The sequence below is a fragment of the Artibeus jamaicensis genome, unplaced genomic scaffold, assembly GCF_021234435.1.
Source record: "Artibeus jamaicensis isolate MK-2021 breed Jamaican fruit bat unplaced genomic scaffold, CSHL_Jam_final contig_1998, whole genome shotgun sequence".
NCBI lineage: Eukaryota > Metazoa > Chordata > Mammalia > Chiroptera > Phyllostomidae > Artibeus > Artibeus jamaicensis.
Genome location: NW_026521407.1, coordinates 17,473,065 through 17,496,713, shown reverse-complemented (window position 1 = coordinate 17,496,713; position 23,649 = coordinate 17,473,065). Strand labels below are relative to the sequence as shown.

General features: G+C 45.0%; 1 protein-coding gene across 2 annotated transcripts in view; it reads right to left on the bottom strand.

Annotated features, from left to right (window-relative positions):
* CEP112 (centrosomal protein 112) overlaps positions 1-23,649 on the bottom strand; it is a 336,669-nt gene that overhangs the window by 37,022 nt on the left and 275,998 nt on the right. For both annotated transcript variants that reach the window (XM_037128107.2, XM_053657443.1), the window contains exon 24: positions 5,205-5,294. In XM_037128107.2, coding sequence (XP_036984002.2) covers positions 5,205-5,294 — 90 coding nt within the window. The remainder of the gene's footprint in view (positions 1-5,204; positions 5,295-23,649) is intronic.

Below are 23,649 nucleotides of genomic sequence, written 5' to 3'. Positions count from 1 at the left end.
GCCTCCCTGTGTTTGTTTCTGTGTACTAGGTAGAGCTGCTTTTACTCCCTGTCTTAGTAGAGTGGCCTGTTGTAGAAGAACAGACCTTGTGTGGGGTGGAGGCTTTGCGGGGCAACCCACTTTACCACTTCGTGGCTCTATGCTGGGGGGAGGGCTCAGAGAGGGGAAAATGCTGCTGCTCCCTTTCTGGAGGTTTGCCTGGGGGAAGCTGTCTCCTGGCACTCACCCTTTCTCCAGTCATTTCACTTTCTACCTGTATGCCACTTGTGCCTCTCCAGTTGTTGCCCTGGTGCTGAATATAGAGGGGGTGGGTCTGTGCAAGTCCTAAGTCCATGTAGGCCCTTTAAGAGGAGTCTCCTGAGAATCTGGCAGTTTCTTCCACTGTCCTAACCTCCAACAGATTTTACAGCCAGAAGTTATGGGGATTTATCTTCCTGGCTTTGGAAGTCTGGGCTGCTTGGTGGTCTGGTTTGAGGCTGGGGTCACTCTCTCCTGAAGTATCCCTTCTTATTTTTATCCACCACACATGAATGTGGAACCCACCCATTCTGCCACTTCTCCACACCACTCCTCAGCTTCATGCCTCTCAACCTCTCTCTGCATCTCCGCCCCTCCGACCTGTCTAGATGAATGTGGGGCTTCTTTAAATCCTTGGTTGTTGGACTCCCCTAGAGCTTGATTTTCTCATGGTTCTGGGTGATATTTGTTTTGTAGTCTAGTTGTAACTTTTCCTGTAGCTGTGCAAGGAGGTGAAGCATGTTTTCCTATGCCTCCATCTTGACTGTGAGTCCTTTTCACTATATATTTTAGGACAATTCATGGGTTACCTGTACCTGCACAGTCCAGACCATTAACACCTGGACACACCATAGAAGATGTGCAATCAAAGCTGTGGGCTGCTAAAAAACACTGGCCAGAAGGCCAGAGAGGCCCTCTGGAGTGGCCCTGGGCAGCAAGAGAAGGTGGGAGCCCAGGTGGTCCCTGAGAAGGCTGGCAGAGGTGCTGGCCCTGCGCTGACTGCCCTGTAGGACCAGTTCCCTCAAGGGCCACAGGCTCTCAAAGCAACTGTGTGTCCACAAGCTCCAAGCCCTGTTCGCGCAGTGGGACCTTTGGCCAGCTAAAGATCCCCTCCTCCCTTCCTCACGGGGGTCAGGGAGGATGGAGGGCAGCACCAGTGCTGTGTTCTGTCCTCATCTTGCAATTCTGAGCCTCTAAGTCATTTAGAGGATCAAGAACCTCTCTCAAATTCCATGTGTGGAGTCTACATTTTATAAATGTCTCCTCTGCTCTAGTAGACTATAAACTCCTCTCCAACCCACTCATCCTTGTTTCTTCTAGTACAATATGCCCATCAAAAGTCAAGTGAACAGTACGACCCTGCTGAGAAATGCACAGCATTGTATTTTACTTGTTAGGAGATCTATGACTTATTGTTTTTTCTAACTTATCTAAAATAATCTGGAAACCTTAATACTTTCAAAATGTAAGATACCTAGTTCTAACCAGGGCTTCGGTTACATGTATACCATTATATACATTATATTAGGTTAAAATCTGACATTGTTTAGTGCCTTTGTGACAAATGTATACTTTGTACAATGGTAAGAATACCAAGTGAATTTTTAGACGATTTCTTTTCTTCTCTGTCTCTTCTATAATTTAGCAGACTAAATTATCTTGGTTAGGGTTAGCAAATCACTTAGTCTCATTGTGAATAATGAAACATTGATTGCTCCAGAAAACGAGATTTAGTTTTACACATCCTTTGAAACTGAATGATACACAACATATAGCCATTTTACATGGTGTTCACCATGATGGAAAATACAATATCCTGGGAGCTAGCAGCCCACATACCACGTAGGTAGGGGCGGCCCTGCCCTGGATGTGTTCCTGCTGGGTTGGGAAAGCCACATCCCTGCCCGATGACTCAGTTTACTTGCACAATGAGGAAGCTTGGTCGGAGCTCGGATCCCCTCTTGTTTGCTGCAATTATGGGATTCCTGCTCAGATCTTATCTGGAAGTAGATATTATTAACTCCTGTTATGGATAAAATTAACGATGGTTTTTAATTACTTTACTACAGGAAAGATCGTGCTTCCATAAGGCTGACTTAGATGGGAAATTAGTGTTTTCTAATTTTATTTGGGTTATCTTGAACCTGCATGAGAAGCATATTAACCCTTTGTAACTACGATGAGCAAGCCTCCTCAGGGTGCGGTGCTGACTGACCTGCCAAGGGCGAGGAGGGAGGAGGGCTGACGGCAGCGAGGCAAGGGGTGGGCAGCGAGGATACCACCCATCAAGACCTGATGAGAAGCAGCTTTTTGTTTTTAATTAAAAACACAACTTTTAAAATGCCTCATTCATTTTTTGTTTTTATAGAATCAAAACATAGGAATTTTTCTTAAATGAAAAACAGAAACAGTTTAAGCTTTTTTTTTAAAGCAAGTTAAAAAAGGAAGCCCAGGAAATTGTTCTTTGTAATTCTGCCAGTTTCAATTTTGACTCTTTATGCAACTAGTATCAGGATAATAATACTCGGTTGGAAAGAAAGGAAAGTTGTGGGAAGCTGACCTGCATGCATTTCGGTGGCTTGACGGGCTGATGTCAGTCAGTGACTGCTACCGTAGTCGCTTTGACAGATGCAAAAAGGAAACTCATACACAACAGCTTCAAGATTTTAAATACCCTAAGTAAGCTCATATGGAAGCCGGCCCCCCAAAATGCACAGGACAATACTTCTAATTATTTTTGACTGCTTCTACTAGCGTTACACATTGAAGGGGAGGCATAGGTCAAACTTAGGTTAAAAATAAAAGTGTAATTAAATATAGATGAGTAGTATTTATCAAATGCCTGTTATCTGCTCTTTAGTTTTGTTGAAACAGTAGCATTTTTTTCTAATTATACTCTAGAATCTTGTGGAAAGAGCCCAACATTTCATAGTTGCAAAGATTATGAAATATTCATCTTTACCCATTGGGCATTTCCCTACATTTCTTTGGTAAACTTGTAGCCTAATAGGAGATATCAGGAATTAGTGTAAGAAATAGTCTAAAAAGCTATTGTCACCACAAAGATGAAAGCAACTTTGATGATCAAAAAGAAGTCAATAAAAAAAGACGGAAGTGACTCTTGAATCCTTCCCCATTGTTTATTTGGGATTTTTTAATTTCCCTATTCTCAACATATCATGGAATTTTCTGTGTGAAGTTTTGCCATGAATTAGAGTGATGTCAACAAAGTTTTACCTTAAGTCATATTTTATCACACACTGGAGAAGCCCGGTCCTCTGGGGAGCACCGTTTCCTGCCTTTAAGAAGCTGTCTTCTTTAGTCACGAGTGTCCGGGACAGACGAGCCCGGCTGACCCTCAGTGACAGTGAAACCCGCGCCCTGCACATTCGACAGCACACTGCCATCTAAGACAGCGCTTGTACCTGTGGCCGTGTCTGCCCTGCTGGGACCTCCTTGGCTCCCTGCCGCGGAGGGTCGGTGCCGCTGTGGCAGGTGTCTGTGTTTGTTTCCCTGCCACCCCCAATGAATGTGCTTCCCTGTCACTGCTAGGCAGCTTTTTTATGCACTAGGAATGTAACTTAAGAAGTGTCATAGAAGGAGCAGAGGTCTGGACTTCAGATAAACTTGGGTTTGCCTCCACCTGTACTATTTACTAGTTCTGTGACCTGGATGAGCTACTCAACCTCTTGGTGGCACGGGGACAATAATGCTGGCTTTACGTGGTTGTCATCTGGATAAATGAACTAGTGCATGTAACAGTTCTTGTATAGTATCTGTTATGTTGTAGGCCTTTGATAAGGTGTAGTTAGCATTTTGTCATTCTAGTATTATTGTATTTTGTGACCCTATTATCAACGGTATGACACAGGCCCCGTTATAGTACGTGTAAATGCATATTTATGCACATCCTATATACATGATATATTTATGACACATCTGATCATGCTGGGTACATATCAATGAGTAGGAAGAAATGATGAGAGTTCATCAGTTCTGTAAGTACCGATACTCAGCATCTCTTAGGGGCTTACGTCCACCCTTTTGGGCAACCCCCCACCACAGGGTCTTGTTTTCAAACATCCCCAGAGATGGCAGGTTTCCCTGGGGCCTTACTTCCATGCTGACTCTTCCCACAAGGTCAAAATGACCTCACCCAATGTCCGGTACCGACTTTACTAGGTGACGATGTGAAAACGCTTCCCAGAACCTGTGGCAGCTTCCGTGCACAGGCATCGGGGGCGCTTAGAAGAATGTTCACAATGCTGTGCCCAGTAGCTGGGGACAATGCATTTATCAAAGGCTTCACTGAGACTCGTGATCTTTATTGAAATGTTGACTTTGGTTTAAATTATCAAAATTGCCACAAAGAACAATTCACTATAACCAGAAGAATTAAATAAAAATAAACCTGCCATTTGAAAATGAAATAGTTCATGAGCCATTGTCATAGCCATATTATTCTCATTATATTAAAGTTATTTTATTAACATAATGGAGAAAAGGAAAAGAAAATTAGAATTGACAAGAATATGGTTTCCGTCTCTAAGTACAATGGTGTCCATCTACTGTAAGACGAGGACGTGACAGACACTGTGGGCTGCATACCCAACCTCCACTTCCCCTCATCCTTGCCCAGGTTACCCTTCCTCTCCCACCTCCACTACCGGCAGGTGGACCTGATTGGTCTGTGCTGGGTTTCAGTACCCTCAGTCCTCTCGCCAGGGATCAGACATGCCAGGCTGAGCATGTGACCTGTTCTGGCCAATGATGTGAAGAGAGTGGGGTGTGTGTGTGTGTGTGTGTTACGTGGGGGTTGTTGGGAAAGGTCCCCTTACTCTTCAGAAGGGCTCCCTAGAAGCAGGCAGTCCCTTTCTGCCTCTGGATATGGTTAGATCTGCATGGGACGCCTTGGAATTGCTTTTAGGATGAAGCTGACACAGGGAAGAGCCACACAAATGTCTTACAAGCCAACCGGCACCTCAAGGCTTTCTGTGCAGAGCCTGCCCTACCTACAGACTTCAGGTTTTGTGAGGAAATAAATCTCTTTGCTGTTTATGCCAACCAGGGGGGGAGCATTCTGTCACGTGCAGCCAAAGCATCCCGGTGCAAACAGGAAACACACAAGCTCCCGGGCAGGGAGGAAGGACACAGACCAGCCAGCCACGCTGGACAGGGCACAGTACCTGCTCCTGTGCCTCCAGCTCCTTGTGCTGCAGCTTCTTCTCTGCACATCGCACTTGGTTAGAGCGGTTTTCCAGTTCATCTTGCAGAGCCTGAAATAGCGTATGATAAACACATTGACATTAACAATTAGCATCCTTGAAAAAAAGTTTTATCACCTGAACTGGCATTAAAAAGGCCTCAGATCTCTAGCTTATTACTGTTGTTCCAAAGAGATCAGGCAAACAAAACTGGATTTTGAAGTCAGGCCCAGATGTTTTATACTTTAGGAATAACTAGTATAAATAATTCCAAACTGATACAACAGACACATTAGCAGGTATAAATTTATTTTATAAAAACACCTCTTACATTCGTGGCATAGAACCACAAGCATTCCATAAAGCCTAAAGCTGTTGCTAATTAAAATAGCTCTATTAGTATACCTGCAAGGTATACTTACTCCCCCAAAAGTGTGACTAGGAATTGTAATATTGGACCATTGTGACATTTTTCAAAATTATTAATTTGAGTAATTATAGTAACTTTAAAGGAATTTCTCTACTAAGTCATTGAGAGTGGTGTAGAATTTGAGGAACCTCTAAGAAGTGGACAGAGATGAACTCTTTCAGCTGCCAAGTAGCTGTGGGAAATAGAATTCAGGTTAATATGGGTAAGTTACAAACCACAATGATTAACAATTATCATTGCATCAGTTACCATTTAAGTAAAGAGGTGAACCAGAAAAGAAACAGAATCCATTCAAACAACCTGATATAAATAACTACAATAGATATAATACCTAGAAGTTCACGGTGAGCCGAACACATGGGATGGCAACTACAAAGATGCCAAACTCTCAAAATAGAGTTCATTCAATCAAGACTACTGGGTTTCTGCTATACATCAAGAACCTGTTATGGTTAGAAAGAGCAGTGAAAGAAAGAAAACAGACAGAAAAATGCCCTGCTCTCGTGAAGTGATACTATATTAGGGGGAAGACAGTAAGCAAAAAGTAAAAAAACCCCAAAAAGCCAGAAAGGAGGATATTCTGGAGCAAGATGGGGGAGGGACACTGCAATGCTAAACGGAAGGCCCAAGAAGGCCTAACTGAGTAAAGACCTGAGGAAGGAGAGAGCAAGCCACACAGATGTCTGCAGGAAGAACCTTCCACACAGGGACACTGTGTGTGCAAGGACCTGTGGCAGCATGTGGGACGAAACTGCAAGGCCAGGGTGGAGAGCAGACACAAGGGAGCAACAATGTCAGGGATGTAACAAGGGTCAAGTCACAACAGGTCACATGAAGCTTTGGGGGCAGGTAAGAACTTTCGATTTTAGTTAGCGGTAGGTGGGAAGCTGAGGGAGGGTGGTGGAAGATGTTGCTTTGGTTGCTATGGAGAACATACTGAAGAGGGATAAGGGTGGAAGCAGGGAGGCAGGAGAAAGGTGTGGATGCAGAGCATGAAAAAAGAAAAGACCACAATGATTTTGGCTTGAGCAGGTAGGAGCATGCAGGTGGGGACGGTTAAGGGAGAGGCAGCTCGGGGTGGGGAGAAGATGTGGAGCTCAGCCTGGGCTACTTAGGTTTGGATGCCTATGGCACCTCCATGCGGATGCTGGGTACCAAAGGGTAAGAGTGTGGAGCTCAGACAAAATGTCTAGGTGTCCTTTAAAAATTCTTTCGGTGCAATGACAGTCTTTTCTACATGTAGATATAGACAGCAGTTCTTAACCTTTTCTGGGATTCTAGGTCCATTTGAGCATCTGGGATCTCCAAGAGGACAGATGCAGATTGGGACGCTTCTTCAGGGAAGGAAGTACAAGAGAAAAGGTTCTAACACCTGCCATTTGGGCGATACCCACACTTAAGAGCAGGCAGGGAGAAGCAGCCAAGGGGACTGGTGAGAACTCAGAGGGGCAGGAAGTGGCCAGGGGGAAGCAAGTGTCACAGGACTCTAGCTAACAGAGTTCCCAAGATGACAGGCAACAGAATCAGAGCTTATCCGTTCTCTGCACTATTAAATCTACCATGTTTTTTTTATCAGTATTATCAAAATAGAAGTGAAATTACATTTGCTTTTAAAAAAGGTACCACTTTTCAAATTTGCTCAGTTTAAAGATGTAAAATGTGATCTTTCTAAGGTTAATCAGAAAAAGCAGGATGTCTAGAAATTACTTTTATTATCTACTTAAAAATCTGTTTTAAAAAATTGGAGAGAAACCAAATAATATTCTACTTCTTAAAAAGTTAAAATGTACTAAATAGAAAGGAAATGACAGTTTATACAGGCAGCTGTTCCTGGTCTCATAGTCTAAAAAATTATTAGGCTATTCGAGCCCCAACCTTGGAATTCCACAGAAGGACTATGTGAAAATGACCCCAATTACTCAATGAGTATAAGCAGAAACTTCCTTTCAAGTTGTGGCTTCTTTATTCAATAACCTTCAAATCTGACACACAAAATATCACAACTTTTAGCTTGTTCCTGAGAAAAAAACAACATAATTAAAGAACAGAATGTCTAACATTGGGGGGGGGGCCCTGGAACAGTTAAACGTTTATTCTGCAAAATTATACCATTCCTCATCTCTGAGTTCTGCTGTGTTGGCTTGCATCACTACTGAAGAGGCAGCTCTTTCTCCCAATTAACCGGGCCTTGCAGGGTGATGGAACTCAGTTGGCTGTAGGGAGCTGGGCTGTGCCCCGTGCTCCACACAGGAGCAGAGTGACACTTTCCAAAAGAAAAATGTAAGTGGCATAATACGCTTTGTGAGAACAGTGAGGGTGTGCCACACTCTTGAAAAGGAATAAGGACAATTTGATTTGTTTGTGTAAGATATGAAAATACTTAGACGAATTAAAGTGAGGAGAAGGCCTTGTAGCTAATGGACCCATGAATGGCACCTGGGATGGTACTAGAGCTTTTCTGTTGATTTGGGGAAAATATGTGTATTGTAGCCAACACTATTGCTATTGAATGTATAAACATGATTCAAATGAGCCACTCAACCTGAAAAACCACGCACTAGGCAATTATGTGTATAGTCTTATTAAAAACTGGTCTCCTTCCTAGCTCTTACTCCATTAAACAAACAGGAAGTGAGGCATTTATACATGCCTTTGAATAAAGACTGAATGAAATAAAGGTTTGTTTGAATTATAAAGTGGTTAAAGGGTTACTTAATAAAGGGAAACATCATTGGAAGGGGGAAATACTGTGTCATATGATAAAAAAAGGATGTAATCAAAATGTTCCCAGTTCTGAGCATATGACAGAGAGGCTTTCGAAGTTCGCGTTTTAGTACAGCAGGGTCGTTCTGACCTTGCTTTTGGCCAAGTTCTCAGCCAGTGTTGTGGCCGGGGGCGGAGGCGTGGGGAGTGGGCGTCTATTTTGGCAGTGACCTTATTACCCTTTCCCACGGGCTGTCTGAGCACACTGATTTGTTTTCAGCCCATAACCCAGAATATCTGTACTACAGCTTCTTACCCGGGATAGATTTTCAAACTCTAAACTTTCCCGTTTTCATCAAAACCTTGGTTGTGAGAAATTTGGACAAATCCACTTGAAAATCAGCACAGAATCAAGAGTGCGCAAGTCCCCCGTCTCCTGAACCACCTGCTCCCCAATGTCAGTAGAGTGAACTTCAGGGTCGCGCTGGCTCCCACACTTCCATTGACTGGACTGTAGAATCGTGCCCCACACAAGGGTTCCGACCAGTTCTCCTTGATGTGAAACTTAATCTTTTACACTTACGATCTGCCTCATTTTGTGATGCCAAGTCTTGGTCAATGATCATGTCTGGCCTCACAAAGCCTTTGGGCACATTTTTCTGGGCCTGCCGTATGTCAAGGGGCAAAGGCTACACAGATTCTCTCATTTGGTTGGTCAGGTGGAACACGGTTCCACATGTTCTCTGAGGAGTGGGGGCCTCCAAGGGTGTAGTGTTCTTTTATTTAAAGGGACGAGGTTAAAGCGCATGTAAGCAAAAATGGTTGTGAGTTCAGTTTTACCCTCTGCATACATAAAACCGGGATCCTTGCAGCCATCCCAGGATCATGAAACGAGGAAGCAGATGCGCTTCTGCTGGATGCGATGCAGAGGCTTTTGTTAGCAGCAAGGCCTGCCCAGCTGAGGACTTTTACAAGGAAAAAAAAGAGGTCTTTGCGTCCAAGATGCTGGCTGCCAAGAAGTCAGCCCGGCAAACTTGCAAACTGGAGAAGCTGGGTGAGGGGTAGATGGGGGTTCTGAGACTATTCTCCCTGGTTTTGTGTATGTTTGAAAGTTTCCATAATAAAAAGCAAAAAAATTTAAAGCTTTTCTTACTTAAGAAAAAAAACCCCACCATGAGAACACCATATCCTTCCTTTCATGAGGTTTGAGTTTACTATTTTCAGAGAAAACAGACGATTCGTTCATCATTCAGTGGGTAGGAGGGATATAGAAGGGTTTCCCCAAGTGTATTTTGGATGGAACGTGGAGGAAACAAGGAGTGGAGTGTCCACAGTTTGACCCAAGGAGAAGACTGCTGGAAAGGGGAGGCTTAGTTATATCTTCATTGAGATATAATTTACATACAGTAAAATTCCGGATTTATTTTTTTAATGGTGATGGTCCGTTTTCCATTTAAAACATGTGATGCGGCTTAAAAAGTTGGGTCAAAAATATCTGTTAAGGTTATAAAATTTTGATAAGGACCACCCTCCACCGACTGGTTTAGTCATTCCAGAGAAATGCCATTTGATCTGTGACAACAGTGAAGAGACACTAATTACAGAGGGGGAGTAAGGCCAACACTCATTTAAACCTTAATTGCCTTAATAATTCCCACACCGAGTAGCGTTATTTCAAGCCAGTTTACAAATGATGCTGACAATATTTGCTGATAAGTAGGTTTCCTTTGACAAGGAAAATGACATGAAAACAGCAATTTTTTTCTATTACTGCTAAGTGAAAGTTAAGGGAAAATGAAGTAAAAGCAATAAACTCACTGTTTTTATGCCAGGTTTGTGGACTTAGTTTTCTTTCTCCCTCTTAAACAACTGGGGCAGGGCAGGAAGACCAAGGCCTGTCCCCAGAGGCGGGGCTGTGACTCTGGGGCCGAGGAGGAGGAGGAGGAGGATGACGCAGCGGGGCACAGACCGGCGCTTTCGAAGGGGGGCAGCTCGCTGGCTACTCACAGAGGCCACTCCCGCTCCTGTTCGTTTTTTTTTTTAAACAGGCTAAATCTACTGACAAAAGTAACAAGTCTTCTTCAGCTGAAATGGCAGTCAAGATTTCTTTTAAAGGGATTTCTTCACTGAGACCTTCCCAGGATGAACAGCAAACCAGAGAACAGTCTTCCTAGCTACTCTACAGTAATGGAGACCCGGGTCGTATACAGACCTAAAGAAGACCGGGACCACGGTCGCTGCAGAGGCCACTGGCGTGTTCAAGACACAACGGTGTGCTTTTTTTTACTTTGTGGCTCACATTTAGGGGTTTAATTTTTCTCACATTCTAAGCAGGCACCTTTTTTTAATCCTCATAACTCAGTGTCCTGTGGTAAGTGGCGTGAAGAAAAAGGGTTCTCTGGCGGTGTTAACCCAGTACACATGTTACTCTTCACATGAAGCAGAATTCCTTTCAGGTGGAAACTCTATAGTTGCAGCGAGTTATGTGTATGAGAAAGTGAACTTTGATAGGGGCTATTGCTCTAGTTCTGATCAGACTACTGATTGGAGGGAAAAGACAAAAATCCTGTGGCCAATATAAAAAAAAACCCCACCAAGAGTTGTGTTTTGAACAAAGGATACGGAAGTTTTCACTTGTTCTCTCTCTCTCTCTCTCTTGCCTATTTTCAGTCCTTTCAAATTCCTGTATAACTTCCTTCTAGAGTCCTACAAATGCACTTCTTAAAAAGTTAGTGTTTCCTGGTCTTAACAGAGGTTCCAGGAAAAGCAGTCATGTTATTCTAAGACTTTGATGATCTAAGGAAACTGGAATCTCCTGATGCACCTCGTTAATGCTTTCCTGTCCCTCGGAGGCCCATCCTGACATTTCCCACATCTCCTCTTAAAGTAGCCAGGCTGCTGCTCTCGGCAAGTTCAAAGCCCATCTTCGCCCTCAGTCGCCCAGACAGCTTTACTTGTGAACAAGTTCTTATCTCGGGAGGTAGAAATCTAGGATCAAGTTCAAGAACTGCAGCTAGGATTTTGGGGATCACAGAAGAATTTTCTCCTTTGGCCAGTGTGCAAACTGCCTACCAGTGAGCTTGGTGTCCGAGGAACAGAGTGCAAACGGCTGGAGCCCCACAGGCCGCTCCCCTCCTGTGCGAGCCCAGGGACGAGGGGGCGCCCATAAGTCATTCATCTAACCTTTGATTCTCTTACCTGGCTGATCACTCACACGTGTGATGCTGTGCACCTGCAGCACCGCTCCGACCTCCCTCCAACTAACGGCGAATTTCTCCTCTGCTAAAACTAAAGTCAAAACTCCTTTTTTTCAGGGAACAGTTCAAATCTAGATCGCAGAAAACTCACATTTCTCGGGGGTCATTAGGTCCACGTCTGATTGTATCTTTACATACCTGTTTGTATTATGAATTTATCTTTTTCCTCATTTCAGACAATGAACTGCAAAAGGGGTAACAACAGCCCCCCACCCTCAATATTTTAAAAGTGATGTCCAAAACACTTAGTAAAGTCTTGGCATTATGACAAGAGTATTTGCTGGTAATGTTAATCAATTATATAAAGGTCAAGTTGCCTTTTATTTAAAACAGTTGGGATATTCCCACTGAAATTTCTCCAGATTTCTTTTTCCCCCCTCAAGCTACATAACTACATTTCCACTCACTGTGCCCTGGATACAAATATCTGAGTTTTACCCAGTCTGCTCCCTCAAATGCCAGAAGGGATGTCCCTTCTTGTTTTCTCAAGATAATGCCTCTGTTGGTGTCCTCAAATTCTAGGGGCTGGCCATGACCGTTGGCCTCCCCCTTTCTGCTGAGCCCCTCTAAACTGGCACGCTTGTCTCTCCCCGGCTGCCTGGCTAGGAACCGGACTCCTGCTTTCCCTGCATTGTATGGGACACCCTATGGTCCCTTGCACACTGACATGCCTTTCTTGGAAGACGGCCACATTCCTCGGCGTCTTCCTCCGTTACCCAGCCTTCTCCCCTGTCCCAACTTCTTCCTCATCTGGAACTTGAGTTTGGTCTCCTATGCTGTACTAAACTAGCTCTCTGTGAGGTCAGCAATGAACCTTTTATTGACAATCCACTTGCCTTTCCCACATCCTCAGCCTCCTTGACCTCTCAGTCACACTGAGCACTGTTAGAACCCTCTCTCTCCTTGCAGAAATGTTGTCCTTTGACACCACAGAATCTTGGTGTCCTCTTCCTACTCCCATGGACTTCCTGCTTCCCCTCTTCCTCTTTGCTTTTAATTATGGATATTTCCCAAACAGGTTCTTACCCCTCTGCTCTTCTCACTAAACACTATCTCCTTTGTATATATATTAAATCAATTCCATAAATTAATACAAGTATTTCTATAATCTGGGCATAGACCATGTGCCAGGCACTGTACCAATCACTACCCTGCAAAAGCACTGAATCTAACCGGTATGGAAAACTCATAAAGGAATGATTGTAATGCCACATAAACAGTGCTGAAGAGATGCCTTCACAAGTGTCGAGCGTGAACACAGGAGGAAAGGAACACGTGCTAGCAAAGGGCTGGAGAGAGAAGACTCTGTCAAGCAGGCAACGTGTGACTGGAGAATGTCTGTGGGGGCGGGAGGGTCCCCAGAGATTCCACCCAGATGGAAAGGCATGAGCACATGAACCAGCAAGGAGTGTGGGCTGCACAGAAGGAATGACGAGCAGACGGAGCACAAGGAACCAGAGAAGGCTGCCCGGGGTTACGAGGAAGGGCCTCGTGGGCCAGGAGGACTACAGATCATATCCTGTAGCAACGGGGATGCCCCCAAAGGCCTGAGATAATCAGACTGCCCATCCAGGAAGAACACTCAGGTAGCAGTGCAGACAGTGGTGGCCCACTGAAGGCTACTGAAGAGTCTTGGCGAGATGAGTGGGACAATCTATGGGACAGAACGACAGAATGGGGGAGAGGTCCTGTTCTCTCTCGATGTGTGCTAGAAAGCCAGGCCCAGAAAAACACGCCTGTATGCCTCATGGTTGTTTGTGAAGAGGCCAGGCACAAGCATTTTGCCAAAGCTCGGGAATACAAAATGAGGCAAAACATTAAATTTCAAGTAAGTGGGAGCTGAAAAAATGAAAAAAAAAAAAAAAAAAAACCCCACCATTTCACAGCCTGTGTGGCCTGAATGAGGGGAGGATGTGACTTAGCATTTACTCTGTCACTACAGGGAGCCCACTGCAGGGAGCCCACTGCAGCATCAGAGGGGACCGGGCCTGGTGCACCTAAGAGGTGCAGAGTGATGTGCCTGGGGCTTACCCTCAGGGAGCGGGCAGCCCAGCCAGGAGGCAGACTGTGGGGCTGGGTAACAGGGTGAAGGTGCCAGGTGTCAGAGTTTTATAGAACGCCTCTGAGGCTCCCAGGAGAGATGGCTGGGAGCTTTCATTAACCAAAGCGGGGAACACAGAAGAATTAAAACCCGTGGAAAGGAAAAGAAAACAATTAAGTCTCTGTGTGACACAGATTCAACAGTGATGTAATACCGACGGCCTGACCACTGGAGCCTGGGGCTGAAAAAGAAACAGTGGACGAAGGAGCAGTCTGGGGGCAGTGAGGTCAGGAGTTCGGGGTCAGAGCACTGAGTTTGACTGCACAGTGACACCCAGGTTTCCCTGCCCAATGGGCACAAAGCGCTAGTTCTCACCAGGGCTTCTTACTGGCGACCCCTAAAGCTCTGCTCCACACATTGTCTTCCAAACCCTTTAATCGGGCACCTCCCACTGCCTCTCTAGGTGTGCACAAAGCTGCCTCACTGTCCTAACTTATCAAGTCCAAGACCAAATCCATGATACCCCCCCCCCCCCCGCCTCCACTCCCAGCCAGCTTTCCTCCCAGCTGTCCTGCAGGTCAGTGGCACAGTCGTTCTTTCAGCCACCTGGGTTTAACTCTCACAGTCAGAGCTGCGCATCCTCTGTCAGCCTGTGCTCCCAGTTAGTTCCTCAAACCCCTTCCATTTCTATCTGCAATGGCTCCTACCTAGGAGGAGGTCTTCATTTGTGCACGCCAGGACTCCATAATTTTTCGGTTGTGTCATTCTGCACACCACTGAAGACAAATTTCTCTCAAAGACTATTTTTTATCTCATTCTCCATCTCCAGAAATATACATGTCTGACCACCTCTTACCTCGTGAAGGTTACAATCCCTCCACCTAGCTCGGAGTCTCTCCTAATCTTTCTTACTGTGCTCAACACACTAACTCGAATCTTAAATGGGAGTTCTTATGTGTCAAGCACTGAGAGAGGGGCTTTAAATACTGCACTTTCTCTCACAACAACCCTCTTGAGACAGAGAGAGCTCACTTTCCAGGAAGCAGCCAACGGTCTTGCAGGTTGCCCAGGGCTGCCCAGCTGGAAAGTGCTGAAGGGAGGACGTGGGCCCAGGCCGGCTTGGCCCCAGAGCAGAGAGTGGGCTGCCTGAACGCCTGCCTCGGAAAGGCCCAGCGATGCGCTGCCCTGTGGGCCTTTGTTCTTTTCTTCGTCTTTTCTAGAGTGGATTCTTCAGCCTATGCTAATGCTACCTTCCTTTGAAAGCCTCCAGTGACCCCAAATGATTTTGGTTTGGTATTTATATATATATGTAGTCTTTAACCTCATACGTTTTAAATGTATGAAAAAGCAAGAGGAAGACATAAGTTTCTTTGGGTCACAGAATCAATAGTAATAATGATGCTGGTGGCTTGCCCATTAGAGCGTGGTGTCAAAAAAGAAGAGCATTGCACAGGGCTGTTGGTTGATAACATCCTTCGAAAGGTCTGTTGAAGCCCCAACCTCTAGTATCTCAGAATGAGACCCTCTTAGGAAATAGGGACATTGCAGATGTAATTGGCTACAATGGGTCACCCTAGAGTTGAGTGGGTGATAACCCAGTATGACAGAAGAGAATATTGTAGGAAGAGAAGAGACACGGCGGCAGAGGAAGAGAGCAATGCGGCTGTAGGCCAGGGGCACCAAAGGCTGCTGGGAAACGCGGAAGATTAAAGAGGCAAGGGATGCCTGTTCTGGAGTCTTCAGAGGCCCAGCCCTGTTGACACCCTGATTTCGGACCTCTAGCCTCCAGAACTGTGAGATAATAGCTTTGTTGTTTTCAAAGCACCCCCAGTCCCTGGTCCTTTTTTATGGCCACCTCAGGAAACTAACACACAGGAATAAACCTCCCTCGTTTTGCACATTATTTTTTCCTGTGAGACACACACACACACACACACACACACACACACACACGCACGTTTGTTGTGTACTGCCCAGTTTTAGGCCTCATTTTATCCGTGTGAGGACCGACTGCACTCTCATTATGAGACAATCTGGAAAGTGGCATTGGGGAGTACTGCTGCCGCTACTTTCATTCACCTGCATCTTCATATTCTGTGTACGCGGTCACGTCAGGTTATAAAGGGAATCGTTCCAGTGGGAGTTGGCGCGTTCCTGGTGAAGACAGGGAGAATGCCTGAGGTCTGGGTGGGGGGCGGCGGGGAGGCCGGCTCCGGCGCCTCCGCTTTCTGGGAGGGATGGGATCTGTGTGTGCCACATAAGGGGTTTTTCTACCCCTCTTTTTTTTAACCTTAGGACACTGTGATGCCCAGAGCCAATACTTATGCAAGAAGTTTAAAAATTTTCCTTTAAACCACTTAGAATGAGAGGATTTACAAAGATCCTGTTTAATGTTCAGCTGACACGTTGTCAAAAACATTTATCATACAACCTTTTGAAGTTTCTTCCACTCCATTCTAGTTATTAAGGCTCAGACTGCAGTCAGTTATCAACAGTAAAGCGGACATGCGAGAGTGTCTGCAGTCAGACTTTCAGTCTGAGTTTTAAACCATTAAGCAAAATTAAATCCTCCTGATTAAAACAACGACCAGTGACCCACTTTTCATGCAGGAGGCTCGACACAGTCAGGTTCTGCCACCACTTCTCCACGGGCCCGGAAACAATGTGGGGGCTTGGCGATTTCATTTCTGTGTTATGATGCTCCAAACTGTCAGAATCTTCAGATACAAGAATGTGCCACTTTAAGCCAAGCTGTGATTCTTTGAGTGCAAAGTGGGAAATAGTGGCCTACATTATTGAGATTGCTCTGGCAACTTAATTCCTAATATACATTTCTTCACATTGAGAATACTGCCAGGTCACATTTTTGTAAGAGGAATCCAAGCTCTTTATAGACAATTCAACTGGGTAATATTTTTAAAGTACAAACAACGGGAGAGACATCATACAGAAAGTAAAAAGTCCGGTAAGACGCAGTCTGGCCTCTTATGGAGCCTACAGTATCAGAAAAGGTATGTGATAAGGACAAAAAGCAGACAAGCATCGTGAGTGTTTTAAGCATCCAACTGAGAGAACAAAAGGGAAAGGGAAGGACAGAGGAAGAAGTTCAATGACACCACAAAGCAGCAAGCAGATAAATGCAGAATGCGGGGTGTTCTACGGGACAGCTGACTGGGCTTCTGCAAAAAGTCAATAGCATGCATTCAAGAGTAAGGCAGAGTCTCCCTTAGACGGGAAAAGATGATATACAGTATCCGGCACAAACAGTGCCCCCTTTTTATGACAAAGTCTTTCACTACAAAATCATAAGGATATAGTTCTATAACATAACAATATGATACTCAAGCATACCGTAAGATATTTTAGGTGAAATGTTCAAATTAAAACTATAAATTACTGCCCTACCCACCACGCTCAAGCAGGCCTTACTTCTCTCTGCTGAACCCTGTATATAACAACCAAATTAAAGCTTCAATCTTGTTTGCATGCTCATTCAGATGAATCAAGTGTAAAATAGCCCTTTTAAGTCAATCAGGAATGTCTAATTATGAAGCCGATACGAGGTGATAACGATAACTGAGAATTTTCTCAGGCAAGACACTGACACCGTGGCCGAGTGACATGGTGTCCGTGTTTTCTGAGAGGCATTCTGGCACGCACAGGGAAAAGGAGGCAGTGTCTGGATTTGCTTCAAAGTAGTTTAGCACAGAAAAAAGGAGGAGAAGGTAACGTAAATGTGGCTGAATCTGGATAATTGCTGAAGCTGGGTGATGAGTACTTGGGAGTTCATAGTACTAGACTTTCTACTTTTGGGTATGTTTGAAATTTTTCATAATAAAACTGAAACAGAAACCCTATATAAAATTATATGGGGCGGGCACAAGGAGATCAGCCAAGTCTTCAGGCAGACGGTGGTATTTGGGGAAAATCCTGGATCAGAGATATTTTGACAGGCAGAAGGTGGGGAGGGGGAAGAACTATGTCAAAGAAATAGCATGTGAAGCTAAGTACGAGGGAAATGGGGGTGTACTTAGCAAAGGACACGTGGCCCATAGCGGCAGCTCCTAGAATATGTGAACGGGAGGCAGTCCTGAAGTGGGAGGCGGGTCAGAGCCCTGAGGCCTTGAATACCAAGCTGAATTTGGTGAAGCAGAGCAGGACTTTTGTGCAACTCCTACATTCCAGAAAGATATCCGCGGCTACTTCTAGGTGTCAATAACACACGTTCCAGGCTCAGGAGGCACAACATGGGGCGTATTATCAGTTCCCCTGTCTTCCCGGATCCGGACCCCACCCTGGGCTAGCTCAGCGGGCAGGCACCAAAAGCACGCTGTGCCCGATGGAGCAACTCCTGAGACACTGAGAGAGAAATCGGGGTGTGAAATGAATGTTTCGTGCCCTCCCAGGCCAGCTATGACATTTCCTCCATAACTCATGGATAAGACATACAGGAGATGAGTATTAGGGCAAAAAATAAATACTTCTCTATTCATTTCTTTTAAATCTCCGCTCAAACTGGGTCTGTATCTGTACGTCGGGTGGGAAGTAGCCTGGAGAAAAGGATGTCTAAGACTGCTTCTGTCTCAGGCAGGAAGAGTCCTGAAGCCTGCCGAACTAGGGCATATTAAAAATGCATGAGAAATCGTCCGAGCGGGGCAGGGTCACCCGCTTCACCTCCTCATTGTACAGTGGCCGCCCTCTTCCATCCGACTGGCAAAGCCCAGGCAAACATGTAATTTCTGCTGTGCCGTGAAACCCTTCAAAAGGGTCTGAGCAACACAAAAAGCCTCCTGCTTCCTCACCAGCAAATGTAAATAGTGACTAAAATAGTGCCAGAAAGTGAGCTGGGTCACAGCTGTCTGCGCCCTGCTCTAACAGTCCCCGCTGGTGAGCAGTGAGCCAGTCTGGCCTCTGTGTAGGTAGGTGGGTGCTGTGGGTGACATTCAAACACAGGGGCCGGCTGGGGCTCGGAGCTTGCTATCAGCAGCACAGAATGATAATGAAGCTTGTGGTTGTGCCCAAAGCCACCTACACCACGCTGAACGAGCTGATGCTGGGTCAGGAAGAGGGTGAACCCTGGGCACAAAACCCCTGAAAGGCAGGCTCAAGGCACAAAGCAAATGGGAAATGCAGCCGAACTGTTTGAAGTATAATACTCTGACGGCCCAAACCAGACTCAAATCTCCACACATCAGTCATCCTCACTTTTCCTGTGTGTTTTCTGGTCTCTGAGCTTTCCAGTACGGTAGGTAGATGGTATGTGGCAGCCGAGCATCCTGGTAGCTTTACGGAAATGCAGAATATGTGAGTGGAGTGTGGCTTTCAGGCTAGTGGTCTGGGTGTTCCAGGTATGCAGACAATTAGAACCTGCTGATATAATGGAAATTATTACACAGACTTCTGAAATTGCTGTTTTTATTTTGGGAAACTACAAGACCAGATCGGCAAAGGATGCAAATTATATTAACTTTAGAAACAGAAACATAAGAAAATCTAAATACAGCCATTTAAGGAAACCTATACCGTCTAAGGAACAACTCAGAAGTTATTTTAAGAGCAGCGCCAAACTGTGGTGCTACACACCGGTTCCTACAAAGCACATTCAGGTGATGGTAAAATTCCTGAGTCTAGGCTACTTCATCCCTCGGATTCTTTGATAACTATTATTTCTTTGCACATGAGGTCAATTTTCTTTCCCTCTCCCCCAAGTTCCTCTCTCAGGAGCTGAAGGACACTCACACCACCTCATCCCTATAATTCTGGCCACCGACCATTTGTGGACGCAGCTTCTTGGCTGCCCTTCCAAAGGGGCCTTTGACTGTCGGTTCTCCAAGCCTTGACTACTTCCCTCCCTAAATCACTCAAGTGTCTTCTGCCATCTCCTCTTCGGAAAGGACCTGATGTTTCCCAAGAGAACATGTCCCTTGGAGCTCCAAACATAATCTCTCTCTCCCTGTAAATACACAGTATATATGCGTGTATGTTCTTGCCTACAATGTTAAGTATAACATTTTTAGGTAGTTCTGACTGTTAGAACTAATTTACTTAAAAAAACCCCAAATTGTTTATGATATTCTTTTTTTGGTCTATATACTGTCAAATTTTTTTTTTTTTTACCACAAACTTGATAATTATTGGCTATTTAATGCAGATGAACCCTGCCTAACCAACAGTCTGTACATCTGTTGGTTTACACTCATCCCTTCATCTGTGGATTCAGAATGCGACCCAGTCCCAGCCTCTCCCTTTCCCAACTTGTACGACCTCAGTGTGTTCATGAGTCAGCCACTTGTGTGCCTGGTCACCCTCTTAGTTCCTTCATTTCCTCTCCTCTGAGAGCTTTAACTTCCCCTCCACTTGACAGCCCATTCTGCTGCTACATCACATGTATTCTCTTACTATTTAGAATCGGGGCATGTCTGAAATCTTGTATTTTAAAATTAAGCAATCCCGTATTCTGGCCTGGCGGAAGGAATGCTATCAGCACAGGTTTATACATAGAGAAACAGTGGATCTATTAATGCAGTAAAAACAGTGTCCAGTGGTTGCCGCAGTCTGGAGCAGTGAAAGGTGAGGGGAGGCTAGTTAAGCTGCTTGTTTTGTGTCTCCCTGGGTGGCAGTGGGGACCGACTGAAAGCCTTCAAGTCGGGGAGCACAAGGATCAGGTCTGCTGAGATGCACAGATGATTTGTCTGCTCCGGTAACACATGAAGGAGCTGGGTAAGAGGGAGCGAGGAGACGCAGGAAGGGTCCGCGAGAGAAGTAATCAGCATAAATTGGATTGAAGTAATAGAAAGGAAAGGGTTCATTCAAGTCACAGAAGAGACTGACTACGCGGGAAGGAAGCAAGAATGGGAGACAGCCAGCTGAGGAGCTCAGTGTAACTGAAGTCCTGAGCAGTAAGTGTGGGGAGGAAACATGTGAGGTCTAGATGCCAAGAGATCATCCCCAGGGGTGTCCGAACTTCAGTCTGGCACCTGAGGGGAATCTAGGGTTAGGGCTTCAAGGGTGTAGCAGGACAGAGCTGGAACTGTAAAAGCAAATGAGTTTGCAGAGGGATGGAGAATAGAGAAAAATATCATAACACGCTGGTGCAGGATTTGTATTCAGGGCTCCCAAAGAGCGGAGATGAGCCCTCGAGCCACAGAAGGCATAAGTGTGGCATCCAGGGACGCAAGGAGGGACAGAACCTCAAGGTGGTGGCCAACAGAACCGAATGCTGCCCCAGGCGGCTGGAGGAGATTCCTCGTTGGCATCACCCTGTGACCATTGCCGTCCACATAATCACCACCGCGGTAACAACTGCCGCTAACATTACTGCCACTACTATCAGTGACACTAAAAAGAAGCAGGATGACAATCGTTTCTAAGAATGTGGTTTTATTAGTTGATACATGTAAAGGCCAAGTTCGTTTCTTCATTCAATAATAAGCATTTATTGAGTGCTTACTATTTGCCAAAAACTGAACTGGGCACTGGGTATAAAGTAGAAATGAATGCATGGTGAGAGAGCCGAGGGAACAGCCAGAGTGTCACTCCTGCAAGAATTTAGAGGTTGTGAGACAGGGGTCCCCCACCCCCCTCCTCCCTTTCTGAGGACACTGTCGCGTCACCGCCTGAGACCCGCCTCCTGTCTCCCCGCACTCCCAGCCCGGCCTGTGGAAACACTGTCTTCCACGAAACCGGTCCCTGGTGCCACAAAGGTTGGGGACCGCTGTTGTAAGAGGTCGAGAGGAAAGTCGCCTATGTGGGGGAGACCAGTCTGAGTCAAGTCAAAGTTTGTTTCCAGGGGAAGACCTGAACCTGAAAAGGACTGACCTCTGTGTGCCGGAAACATTCTACTGTGCTAGTCGTCCTGTGAGCTCCACCCACCATTTGCAACAACGCTCCTGTCAGATATTGTTTGCGTCCCCATCTGCGATGAGAGGAACACGTTTGTCCTGACAATAGCCTGTGGTGTCATGGATTCGAAACTCGGGTAGCGGTGGGAATGAGAAGAGAGGATTAGGGGGCACTAGGAGGAGAGAAACAACCAGAGGACGAGATGCCATAAAGGGACATTTCAGGGACCACATGATTCAGAGGGCTGGACACGTGACAGGGCCAGAGAGTTCCAGGAGATGGAAGACCGGGAGTCATGCTATGATCACGGGTCTGGAATCTAGAAATTATTTATTATTGCTATAACCCTTAAATAAAAAAACTCCTGCACTCTATACCTACAGAAACCAGGAGTCTCTAAACAATGGTGCGAATCACTGAAACTGGAAGACAGTCTCAGCTGCAGTGAAATTTATATCTACATGTTCCACTTTATTTAATTCCCAGAAAAAATGCTATGAACCTGTATGACTCAGCTCTCGTTGGGAAATATAATTTCTTCAGAAAAATAAATATGTATGCTTTAAGACTTCTGACTAGAGCACCCTTAAAAGTCTTTACTATGAATTTAGAAGCTCTCCTTGTCCCTAAAAACAGCCTTTGAAAGGATGTCACAAGCCTCAGGCTAGTGACTGGATGGGCAGAGAGCAGCTCATCCTTCACTCTTGAAACGATAATGATCTCACAGATAGAAGAACAGGTTAGTCCCAGAAGAGAGGAAGAACTCCAAAAGACACTAGAAATGGAATAAAAATAAGGTTTGAGACTTATTGGAGGATTTTCAGAAATGCCATATTTTGAGCACTGTCCTTATTTTTTGTCTTTTGATTAGCAGTTTTTCCTCTCTGGCTTTTGAATCCTGGCTCTTCCTCCCGACCGCAGGGCTTAACCTAAAGGCAGATGTTTGAAAGGACAAATTCTCATTCAGTGCCATAGTGTAGTAGGTGCACTTTATAGATACCCTATAATAAATAGAAAGCACTGATTTGAATTTTTTTCTCAAACCATTTTTTTTAGACTGACTCTCCAGTTTTAATTTTCCTGTTCACTATTTCTTAGGAAACTAGCTGCTGGAGAATTTGTGTCCTAGAGAAGGGATGGGTGGCCATGAGTAGCTGAAGGTGAAAATGTCTGAAAGGGCCCCTGACTTCCTGGCCAGGAAGAAGTAAGACAAACAGAAGCCTAGAAGCCAGTTGCGGTCTCACGCATGGACCGTCACTGTTGGTGGCATTTCTAGCCACCTTCCTCTGAACACCAAATGGTATCAGCAATTTTCTTCTTTTGCCTATAAATATTTTTTTCAGACTTTTCTCTATTCATGTAAAATTCAACTCATCATTCTTTTTTAAAGATTTTATTTATTTTTAGAGAGAGGGAGAGAAACATCAATGTGTGGTTGCCTCTCATGTGCCCCCCACTGGGGACCTGGCCCACAACCTAGGCATGAGCCCTGACTGGGGATTGAACCAGTTACCCTTTGGTTCACAGGCTGGCACTTAGTCCACTGAGCCACACCAGCCAGGGCTCAACTCATCTGTTCAACTCTCTATATCAATGTGCTGGGTATACACACATTTTGCCGTATCTTAACTGGAGGCTGCATTTACTATTTTAATTTCAATCAACTCTTTACCATTTTTCCACAGAATATAAGCAATGATTAGTTTTTTACAAAGTGCCTCCTCCTTCAACTGAAGTCGTCCTCACTAGGAACACAGCCTCTTCACGGGCCCCTTATTTGTCTATTTCTCTAGTAGATAAACATGTACTTGAACTAAACTCTATTGATTTTGAGAGGGCAGATTTAGTTTAACTTTTTTGGACCCATTTATGTTTATTGGTAACACAAAAGGAATTTTTTGTGTCATGAATAATCAAGCCTCAACATGAAGAAACATGGATAAATCTCCTTGGATAAAACTCAAGGAGAAAGAAAAGGGAAGTCCAACTTCTCAGGACTTCTGGATATGTTAGGGACCAACCATTCAAAGAGGACAGACCAGAAAATGTTGTTACCTTGGGGTAAAGCCTGTAAATATGATTGCTCTTTTATCCCTTAAAATTTCAGCAAGTGTTTCCACATGAAAAATTCAGAGAAATGCTGTTAATGAGCTG